Source organism: Mytilus californianus, unplaced genomic scaffold, assembly GCF_021869535.1.
Source record: "Mytilus californianus isolate M0D057914Y unplaced genomic scaffold, xbMytCali1.0.p SCAF_14, whole genome shotgun sequence".
In the NCBI taxonomy this organism is placed as follows: domain Eukaryota; kingdom Metazoa; phylum Mollusca; class Bivalvia; order Mytilida; family Mytilidae; genus Mytilus; species Mytilus californianus.
Window position 1 is genome coordinate 27,452,007 of NW_026262626.1, and position 12,644 is coordinate 27,464,650.

At 33.1% G+C, this 12,644-nt stretch overlaps 1 protein-coding gene across 1 annotated transcript in view; it reads right to left on the reverse strand.

Moving 5' to 3' along the window:
* The window catches only part of LOC127724667 (forkhead box protein O-like), a 31,319-nt gene extending 22,415 nt beyond the window's left edge, over window positions 1-8,904 (reverse strand). Inside the window, exon 1 of the mRNA XM_052231704.1 lies at window positions 8,309-8,904. Within this exon, the coding sequence (XP_052087664.1) occupies window positions 8,309-8,659 (351 nt within the window). The 5' untranslated portion in view covers window positions 8,660-8,904. The remainder of the gene's footprint in view (window positions 1-8,308) is intronic.
* Window positions 8,905-12,644: the final 3,740 nt, after the last annotated feature.

A 12,644-nucleotide genomic window follows, 5' to 3' on the forward strand; every position in this document is an offset into this window, starting at 1 on the left:
TATTTCTGTCTACAACTCTTCTTTGAGCTTCAGATCTCTCATTTCTTCCATCTACACGTATTTCTACACCTTCATTTAACTGTCTCTCCACCCTCAGCTCTAATTACCGTCAGCTGTCTGTCCATCATTTTTCTTTCCCCCCATCACCAGCTCTCTCAAAATGCTCACTTGTTGCAATTCTCTCTAATTAGCTTATGTTTATATTTTTTGTAGCCTCAACCTTGAAATGCCAAAATTTCCTTATAATATTAATAATACCAAAGTACATGTTCCTATTAGCCTCAGCAATTATCAATTGTGTTTTTATATAAACTTATTTCTTGTTCCTTAATATTTATTTTTCCAAGAAGAGAACCTGATTAAATTAATCAAGCTCCTAAATGGTACCAATTTCTCAACTAAAATGTCACAAATATGTTAGCAAGAGATCAGTTGAAATCAATAAAATGTGTCAATATTGCACAACCTGGGAATTCCATAGATCACCTTACAAACATCAAAATGTGTGAGGACAGTGGTCAGGTCTGGCATTTATTCATTTTCAGACCAAAAATATAACATAGAAATAGTTCCATGCGAAATACTGATGGGAAAGTCCAATAAAACTTTTTATAGCCTCTGACAAATGGGTAATAGGGAACTTGCACACTCCTCTCGATTATATATTTAGCCATAAAAAAAATCTGACAAAATTCAGTGACATAAAATATATCCTATGGAATCGCCAAAACTTAATGGCTGACACCTAGTACACATTTACTAAGCCTATGAGTTTCCACTTTGATTGGAACAGCAGTTTACATAATTCATCACTAAAATACATATTTACACTTTTGCATGACTGATTTTTCTTATTCAACAAGAAAATTAAATAGAAATAACTTTCAAATACCATTTAAACCAAATACAAGTAGATGTTTGCAATGCTAACAGATGGTGCTCCCTGAACCAATCATTTACTGAGCGAAAGCAAGGCTCATACCAATAACATTGTTAAAAATTTCACAAAGTTTTATCCTCACTTAAAAAATAAATGGGGAATGTGTCCATGGGACACAGATGATGCCCTCATTTGCATATGTTATATAAATTGTAGGTACATAAATCAATAATGGTAAAAGTGATGCCACCCAAATTCAAACTTGATCTGTGTTTTGTGGTAATAAGCTTTGTGTATAAGTTTCATAACATTTGGTTGAGGCAAACTTTAGTTACAGAACAGAAATGAAAAATTCAGCAATTTTTCCATTTGTAAAGGGGCATAACTCTAGAAAGGTAAAAGTGATGCCACCCAAATTCAAACTTAATCTGTGTTTTGTGGTAATAAGCATTGTGTATAAGTTTCATAACATTTGGTTGAGGCAAACTTGTTAGAGAACGGAAACCAATTTCGGGACGTATGGACGGACATACAAACGGACAAGGGTAAAACATAATGCCCCCTCTGCTACGGCGGGGGCATAAAATTGGTAGAGTTTCCCTTACCATGGCTAACTCACCACGTATTGGGTAAACGTCCAATAGTTTAAGAGATTTCATACTCTGATGAAATTTCAACTTTAACACAACAGTGGTGAGTTATAAATGCTTTCTCCAGAGCCTTGTATTCAGAAACTCTATTTCGAGTCCTGGGTTTTGAAGCCAGGGGTTCCTATAGTCCAGGTTAACCCATCACAGACTGCAAGTCTGGAGTTCATGTCTATCAAAATTTTCCTGAAAAACTAAAGGCCATAGTTGAGAGATTTCATCTTCAGGTAGAAACCAAGATTTTTAAAAATTTCATACTATGAACAGTTACATGTATATTTAGAATCCGACCAATTGACCTTTTGACCTTCTGAAATTCAACTTTAAACTTAATAGGGTTCTACTCAGGGAAACACTGAAAGTCAGACTTTTGAAAAGTTTTAAAATTGATATCACCCTTAGTAGTCACTTCAAAGTTACATGTACCTAGCTTCCTTAAAACTTTAGTATTTAACACTCAAAATCTAAGCTTCCTTGTACTACATGCACAATACCTTACTATTACTTTTTTTAAACCAGGTAAAACTGCCGTTTGTCATGATTGTTGTAGCAAATTAAAGCTACAAAGTTTCAAATTGCAAAATATCACATGACCTACATTGTATATATGTGTACCCCTTAACATACATGTATACATTTCCTTGTAAATGTGTAACCACTTAACAGTGACATGATTGGGTATATAGGTCACCTAACAAAAGACAAGTGACATCAAATCTCATAATCTAGTGGTTGTATATAGGCATACATGAAAATAATACTCTCAGGACTTTTAAATAGTCCCATGTATGGTAATTTCTAAATCAAAATGTATGGCAATTGCAAACTTCAGAGGAGTTTATTTTCATACATACATTTTGTATTTTGGGGGCCTCAGCTTGAAACGCTATATTCATATTTAAGTCATTCTCTGAAAACTGCAGATTCATTATTATTTGTGGGATACCTGGCAATTTTCGTTGTTTTCCTGAGTACACACTAACCATTAAATGTCAATGAAGAATAAATTTATAAGGTTTGTAAACAGATTTTGGCAAAACCATGAATTTAAATATTCACCAATATACAAAAAAACATTTCCGAAAATAAATGAATCTACAGTAGCACTAATCTGGCAATATAATGAAGATCCGCAATAAAAACATTGGTACAGACTAAAATGGTTATTGAGGTTTGTTCTGTCAACTTTCGGTTGTTTGTCAAATCATTGGACACTGGTTTCATGTTTTATCTTTACTTATTGTGGTCTGAAAACAAAAACTTTAAAACCAGTTGAAGTACTTTCAATAGTGAGTTGATGGTTATGTTTGCCGTAGGCACATGGAAATCAAAACAGTGCAATACGTTGAAGGAACTGAACATTAATTACATACATGTTAATAATAAGACAAAGAACAATTGTCTGTTCATGATTTCATGAAAGATTTCGTTCCGTATTCATTTAAACAATATTTTCCAGATTTTTACAAAAAGTATATAAAAATTCTGACCTACATTTACATGTAGAGACTACAGAAGGAAACCAAAACTTTAACATACATATTTGTGCATACCGGGTATGTTTATGTCTCAAAAGTACTTCTTTTTGTATTTTTAGTTTCATTTTCTAATATTTTTCCACTATTATATCTTATATTACGTATACAAATAAGGTCATAATTTCCATGAAAAAAGGACTGACAACTTTTTGGAAGGACCAGCAAAGGTTACAGACAGTAATGTAACTTTATAGAAAATATTGTTGTCTATAGTAAGTAGTTCCTATCAATCTAACCTCAGCAGAAAACTTAACATTGAAAATCGTGAATTAATTCAAAGTCATTGGATCAAACTGATATGTACTGATAGTAATGCAACTTCATAGTAAATATTAATGATCTATCCCCAGTAGTTTCTATCAAATTAACTTAAGTAGAAAACTTAACAATTGTTGACACCGGAGCTGGAGATGTCGCCGTCGTTGGAAAAGCAATCCCTATCTCTCCCTTTCTGTGACTTTCGTCACCGGCGAGACAAAAATACATGTTTTCCTAAAGTCAGAGAAGCATTAGTATCATCAAAAATAAACGAATCCACAGTAATTGGTAATGGAAGAGAAATCAAAATGAACACTCAGAATGGTGTAACTACAAAGGTCACATAAAATCAGGGGTTACAAATAATTTTTGGACATTTTGTCCCTAAAATTAAGGAAAATTGGATACTATTTTGCAAGAATTAGGTTAGGAAATCGAAGGAGAAACTTTATGTCTATAGGAATTCTGCCTTTTTTTGGATATAGTGAGGGTACCTAAAAATGTCAACCACTACATTGTACTTGTATGAAACAAACACTTGATCACTTCTAAACAACGTTTAATAATTCAAACCTTTTAAAGGACCTATTATTCAGTTTACATTATTGCCATTAACCTTGAAAAAAACTTGTATCTATTTCAAGATTACAATAGATATAACTACAATTTATAAGAGTGTCTATATAACTATTGGCATGAATCCAGAATTATATATATATATATAGTAATAATTTAAATTTCAATCCACATTTGAATGGATTATTATTAGAAAAGGATTTTAATACCATTTGACCTATCTGGTAATCAGGTATTTTAAAAGTGTGGTATTATACATGTACATGTGTAAGTCTTCTTACCTAAACCTCAAAGTATGTACTTTTCAAACACCTGGAAACATGTGACCACTCTTTTAAATATAAATACAAAAGTAAATAAAGAGTCATGAATCTGTTTCATTTTACCTTTCTGAATTGGATTAAGCAAAACGACATGAGGCCATTCAAAAATTATGTGTCTTAAAGTTTTAAGGTTTCCCAACTGACCCTACTTTTGAGCTCCGACCAAACATTTCTATGAGGATTTGCAATTGTTCACCATAAACTTTTCTGCAACAAATAAAAGTTGTAGTTGTTGCTAACTCTTTTGTTCAAAGTACACAATGAAGTATCATGAGTATGACACAGACATAACAGAATTGATAAAAAAAAAATTATCGCCTCTTTGAACATTGACAGATTATAAATGGAAAATTTCTGGTAAAATTAGTTGATAACACTGGAACCAAACCTGGTGATCAAGACTCAATATACTTTTGGCCTAGTGACCAAATCCTGACCTACAAGTAGCCAACCTACATGTTCTTGTATATCTTTGGCAAGAAATTCTATACACATCATTCTTTCTGTATTGGTGGATGCAGATGAGACATCAATAAAGTACTAAATACATGCATGTATAACCAAAATATCAAGCACCAGCTCTTAAATTGCTATCTTTCAGCCTAAAAATCATTAGGACGTCTTTGGGTATGAACTTCAAATTGAAAAGCTCACTCTTTACCACAGTTTACAGCAGATTCAACAATATCAAGATGAAATCCACCCCCTCTCCCAAACTCAGAGGAACTCTTGACACTCACTACATTACAGTTCCAGTTTGTTGTATTATGATTACATATTTCTTGTTTGAATTGTTTTACATTGTCATGTTAGGGCCTTTTAAACATGTACATGAAGCTGGTTATGTGGTATGGGTTTTACTCATTGTTAAAGGACGTAAGATGATCTATTGTTGCTTACTACATCATGTATGTCATTTGGTGGATAGTTGTGTCATTGGCAATCATACCACATCTTCTTATATTTATACAGACTTTTTAAAAACAAATTACACATAAAATAAAGACATGTGGTACAATGTATGATTGCTAATGAGACAACTATCTACCAGAGACCAAATGATGTACATGTAATGATGTAGATGTTATCAACTATAGGTCACTGTATGGCCTTCAACAATGAGCAAAACCAATACCACATAGCAAGCTATAAAATGCCCTGACATAAGAACATGTAAAATAACTCAAACGAGAAAACCAACTGCCTGATATATGTACAAAAGAAAATAAAAATATAATCTATGCAATAACAAATGACAATTGCAACCACTGAATTACAGGCTCCCGACTACTTCAGTCAATGCCAAACATCACTGGGTCCGAGCCCCTGACAGACAAATTTGATGTCAGACCGCCAAATCGTTTGCTTGTATCAGTCCGGATCAGGGACATTATAAGAAAATATGTGATGCCACAGCTTACAGTTGTACTTAATTTATTTCATTACATATTTATTTGAAATTCACCTGTTTACTTCATTAAAAAGACTTTACAATTGTAAATTCCTTTTTCATTGACTAATATTGCAATCGCCATATCTGATGTACAGCAATGGTGGTGACTAAAATACTAATATGGTAAAATTCTTAGTTGCCGGGTAAGGTCATTCCATTGTACATGCATATATAAAAATAAGAAGATGTGGTATGATTGCCAATGAGACAACTCTCCAAAAGAGACCAAATGACACAGAAATTAACAACTAAAGGTCACTGTACGGCCTTCAACAATGAGCAAAATCTGATTTCACTGGCAATTGGTTTTTTTTTTCATTGTACATCCGATTTTGAGTCAAATATGGTGGTAGCAAAATCTAACTAAATAAAGAAAATTCTAAGGTTATTTTAAAGTCATACATGTACTAAGTGAATATACTGAAGCAGTGGATAGAGATGAATATACATTTTTAACAATTGAACAAGTGCTTTACAATTCAAGGCTATCAAATATGAATCCTTTTGCTGGAAAAATCTCTGAAAGAGAAGAGAATCTAACAAGTTAGCCATAAAATTCTTTTTTTTCATTTGGACAAAAATGTTGTTGGTCAGAGACATATTGCACGACAGTTAGACAGAAACTCAGAATGTTTGGCACAGACTCTTAACTTGGGACAGACGAATACAAAATGTAGTGAGGTTAAGCATGTTAGTCAAACTTACCACTATGACCTACATTGTAGTGCAATTTGTAATTACAGAGTAAAATTATAAGGACACTGTAGCTTCCTCGAGTACAAATAAATCCAAGGTTTAATGGGATGAAAATTCCTACATTCTATGTCCCCTTCAAAATGTTAGTCTGTGATCCGCATCAAAAGTCAAATACAGGCTACTCTCAGTCCTCAAAATTTCCAAAATTTCCAATTCCCTATTTCCATTCTAAATTTTATTATAACGACAAAAAAATTTTATTCTTAATCCAAATTTAGAAAGAAAAAAATTCATAAATTATGACTTACACCATACAATTTTATGCCATTTTGTACATTGATCTAGAGAAGTTACAGCTTACATTGTAACATGTATATACATCCAGTCTATAATTTCATTAGTATACAGGTCTTAAAGATGCCAAATGTACACAAGAATAAAATCTAATATACTTTATTATACATGTATGTTTTAGAGAGAAACCTTACCAACTGACCTAACATTTTTTCAGGTTGTATAAAAAGCAAAAATATATGTTGAAGAGTTGTAGATACAATAGTACATTTGTATATATATCCTTGAATAAACCTAAGGCCCAAAAATAATTCATAAAAAAAAAACAGGAGGTGCACACCACCATTATATGGTTATTACTCTGAAAAAGTATCAATAATATTCTTAGGAGGGGTAAGAGAGTTGAGGATACAAAATGAGCGCTCCTAGAAGAAGGCTTGAGAAAGTCCATTTTTGCATTAAGCATGTTAAGTGAGGATTGTAAGAATTTTTTTTCAAAATTAAGAGGTCTAAGAGCAGAAACAGATGCAAATGTAAACTGGAGTGTGTGGATATGGAAAAGCATGTGTCATGCCTAATTAAACCCAATCAATCATCACTATGAAGAAATGAAATAGGAGGTACAGAAGTACATCATGTGAGTAAGATTTTGTTAAAAAAATATACAAAATTCTGACAAGCACTTAGCAGCAAATACCAAAAGAGGACGAAAGGAGAAATCAACGGAAAACCCCATTACATAAGATATACATACATTTAATGAAACAGTAGTTAAAAGCAAGTCATGGACAGTATGATATTGTTACTGTTTAATGGTCATCTAAAAGTTTCCAATCTCTTTTTTGGGGGGACCACTTACTCCAATGGGATATACATGTAAAAATGCATTTAAGAAACAAATTTACTGTGAAAAAAAACTATTTTTAAAACCAAATTGTTTCTGGGATTTTCCATTGGAAAATAGATATCAATCTGGAACAAGTCATTTGATTTCTCAAAAAGTCAATAAATAAGAGTTGCAGTTTACTTACTTTTGCTATAATCATGATAATTCAAAATTGAGATTTTTTTTATCACAGCAGATTTATAGCAATTTTAACCATTATGATTATCCCAAACAATTAATTATTACTCATTTTGATAAATTTGGTCCCATTCTGTCTTTGATGTACAAATGTACAAATGTGCAAATGAATATTTACCACCAGCATATTAAAGTTAGTTCAATATACATTATGGACATTTTTAAATAACTGCATTGTACATGACATTTTTTAATTCATTTTACAGCATTAACATCAATATAAATCAAGGACAAAAAATACCTGTATGCAACAAAATATTTAAACTGAATTTAGAATAACACAGTACATGTATAACATTATATCTTAGATGGTTGGATAATGTTCAGAGTATCCAACATCTAATTACTTATCTGACATAGGACACACCCCCTTGTTCAATACACATGTATATTATCAATTAACAAATTACATAATAATAATTAGTCTAATTACCGACCAATTATATGCTTCATTTCACAGGTGGACATTAAGTTGTAAAATGTAAACAATGCGCAGTCTCCCACGTGTTTTTGCTAATAATTAAAAATAAACTTTACAAATGTAAACAATGATACAAACCTTCCAGCCAGCTGAACTGGTGCTGTCACCTTTGTCTTTAAAATATGGAACATTCTGCACCATCCAGTCATAAATCTGAGACAAGGTCAACCTCTGCTCTGGTGAATTTTGAATAGCTTTAGTAATTAGGTCAGCGTAAGAGAGATTTCCCCATGCATTGCGACGTGAAGATGATTTTGTTTTTAGACCTAAATTCTCCGGTTTCTGTGGATCCCCCGATACGGATTCGTCCGACACAGGTGAACACTGAGCATCGGCAATAACCTCCCGTGGCCTGCATGGCCATGTATTACTCCTAACTCTAGTTTGTGGCTCAAAGTTTGGATCTATATCCACAGGTTGAACGTCCATTTTGGATATCAAACGAGCTAAGTTAAAGGCACTGACGTCTTACACAGATTTATAATAATTATCCTAAAATTTTAGTGATCATGCAATAATCCAATTAAAATTTACATTCCAATGTTTACGATTTACTATTGTTTTCATCGTGACACCAAATACACACATGTAAACATTCCAATACAAAATCAAAACATAGTCAGGTAGAATTTGAGCTACTTGATGCACACAGCACCGAAGGGGCACCTGCTGACGTATTTGTTGTCACGGGTGATTTGCATATTATGCGCAGTGTCAGTACGGCGCATACTAACACAACTTCCGTGTATTGCCTGAATGGGGCCTTATTAGGGAAATATTGAAAAATAGTTAGGAATTGTGTATTCGAGATTTCCTAGGTTTATATAAATCAAATCTACGTTTTCTTAATTGGTGTATTAGGAATTTCACCAAGACATACAACTCGAATAAGAATATTAATTTGCATATGATATGTTGAAATGAAATAAATTCTATTCCAAACCCTAATTCAGGCCAAACCAATTTAATGTTGATTCAAGACTACACGAGGAGGTGCTAAATATCGAGCAAAATATTGATTTTTATTGTATTTATTTTCATATTTTGACGCAACTGGTGTTATATAGTAGCTCAGCGTGAATGCGTTTTTTTTTTTTAGTGACCATATTGAATGATGAGTCGACACAAAAACTATTTATTTAAAACAGTACAAATATGCAATTAAATTTTCAAACAATATTTGTTTGTATAGATTAACATATTTTTGGTCTTCGCTCTTACTTTTAAAGGTGAATACAAAAAAAAATGCCTATACGGGTTAGATTATGTGGCCTGGGATCATCCTGGCCAACCTCCTCTTTGCGTCAGTCTAGCTACTGTTAAGAATTGAATATTAAGGATATGTGACCTAACCGGAACAGTCTTTCTATGATGGAGCGCAAGTCGGGTCGACGATACAGCCGGACAGACATATGATATGGAGACTGACGCGTCTGATCCTTGCTGAAAGGGAAGTGAACTGTCGATGACAGAACGGCCTTTACCAAAGTATGACTGCTACATACAATCCTGTGCAGCAATAATTAAAATAAAATGAGACCATTAAAGTGAATTGATACCGTTTAAAATAAATTCTGCAATTTAGGAGTTCGGAAAATATCGCCTTTTGTTTATCCACTGTTCGAAATTTTGAAAAAGCAGGGTTGGGATATCAGGGGAAAAACAAGAATGTGTCCATATTACACCCATGCACCACTCGCACAATCATTTTCTATGTTCAGTGGACCATGAAATTGGGGCCAACACTCTAATTTGGCATTCATATCATAGGGAACATGTGTACTAAGTTTCAAGTTGATTGGACTTCAACTTCATCAAAATCTACCTGGACCAAAAACTTAACCTGAAGCGGGACAGATGGACGGACGAACGAACGGACGGACGCACAGGCCGGAAAACATTATGCCCTTAGGTGGGGCATAATAACCGCGCAACCTGTTCATGTGCTTGTCCTAAGACACGAGCCTCGCCAGCAGATTATTTTATGTTTAATTTTCGTCATTTTGAGACTTTAACCTTTGATGGTATATTTTTGTAAAAATCTATTTCGACTTTTTTATAGACTCTTATAAAGCTTGACACATATAATATTGTGTAGACATCTATCTATTGTTGAAGTCCGTATTTATATGTTCCTATGTATGTCTTGCTTTGTTTTTCATGCCATTGGGTTGCTGTCTCATTGACGTATACTCTTTGACACATTCCCCATTTCCATTCTCAATTTTATCACATCTCCTTTTATTCACATCAATGTAGTTTACTAGGAGTATACAGCGTTTTAATATATTTTTTTAAACATAGGCAGAGCTATGATATTGTTCTGCATATATCGGAAGGAATTCAATCTGATTAAAATTCCTGGATCTGCGTGTGCTCGTATCATATGAGGATAACAAAATCAGAGATCTATATTTTAATTAGATTGGGATGGAATTATAACTTCCTGAATCATTATTTTTATATTAAAAAAAAATAGGGCGCTATATACAATGTGTTTATCGTTTTTAGCAGTTATATCCGATTGGCACACTGCTTAACCGTAACCAGATAGGACCAGCCACGTTAACCCGAGTACTATGAGTCCGTGCCATTTTGTTATGAATGGGATTGGGATTCCATGAGGCGATTTTCTGCAGTTCATGGACAATTCGATGCAATTCATGATATCACACAGATTTTGTTATATTTTTTTCTTTGTAACATTTTATTCGCCTAATAAAAACAAATGCATACTCAACAATTTTCATATGTTTGCGATTCATCACCAAAACACCGGGGTGATTTCAGGCACTCTGGAATGGTTAACAGATCCTTCTCTACATTGACTGTTTTTTACAATTCTGTATTCAATAGCCAAGTATTCTTAAATATGGTAGAGTATATAAAAACAGTTGTGCTATTTCTAGCTTAAGCCTACAACTATAAAGAAAGCAACCTTAAATAACCGTAGATGATATGAGACTATTTAATGCTCCAAGATAGAGTTCGTGTTGCTCAGACTTTAGTTTTAAATGTTGTGTTTTGAAGACTTGTTTGTTTTGGGGTCGTTTCTCGTATTTTTGCCATGTCGTTGTCAGTTTGTTTATACCTGTGAGTTCGAATATCCTTTTGGTATCTTACGCCTCTCTTTTTCAATAAAAATCAAAATATAACTCTTAAGAGACTTGGTTACAAGGAAAATTAAAATGTTTATTAAAGGCATATGAGTTAATCTCAGTAGCCGATTAACGAGACCTGTCGTGTTTTGGCTCTTCAACTAAAATGCATGTCTGACCCTATACATAATACCTTTGTATTCCATTGACAGTTAAAATTATCAAGATTTCTACCAGTCAACCCACTATTCGTAATAATGTTATCGTGTTACTTTCCAACATACTGTAAAAAAAATCAATAAATCTAAATGTGTATGATTATATTCAAATTAAAATTTTGTATGATATTTATTTTTCACTAATAAAAACTTTTCAATTGAAAATTTCCGTTCTAGTGTCTTCATTTTAATAGTGAATTCACGAGAAGAATTAAATGCAGGGTATCTATTAAAAATATACACCATTTTGGAATTTTAACTTGATGATAAAAAGAACAAGCAGCTTTTATTGTTTTGATTTCAGTACGATATGGTTTGTTATGCTTTTATTATAATTTCTGACGTATACAAATTGTATTAACTTTATTAGATATGATATTTCTATCAGTAACACCATTGCAATATTTCGGCACTAGATGTGTTGACCACATGCTTTCTTTGGTTGGCTTGTAATGTTGTGTTGTTACGCTACTGTTCCTAGATAGGGGAGGTAATTCAGTGCATGGTTGTTGTTGGTTCATGTTTGTCATAAAAAATATTTCATTTTTGTGTTTTCGTTAATTTTTTTGTTATCATCTAGGCCGTTAAAATCGTTTTCCCGAATGAATTGTTTCATTTTATCAAGTCGAACCTTTATAGCTGACTATATATGGTATGGGTTTTGCTCATTGTTGAAGGCCGTATGGTGACCTATGATTGCTTACATCCACGTCATATCAGTGTCCTGCTGACCGCCTAGATGATTTCATTGGTCACATCACGTGATAGACATTTTTTAAGAATAGCGTAAACAAACAGATATTGACTGGGTTCTCGTATAAGATCTGTTTTTGTTTGACCCTTAGTTTTATAAAATGGGCCGCAAGTATTTCTTGAACCGAGCCAATAATTGTTTAATGAATGTTAAGCAGGATAATTCACAGGGATAGTTAGGAGGAGCTAAATGGAGCTTCATTAAAAAAGTTTAAATGTTGCAAATCACAAGCACTTTAAAAACACGTAAACAAAAATAGATAAACGAGTACGGTCCCATCCAGCGCTCATGATATACTGCTGTTTAATAATATATTTTTATGTCAGAAAAAAAGTCATCAAGGT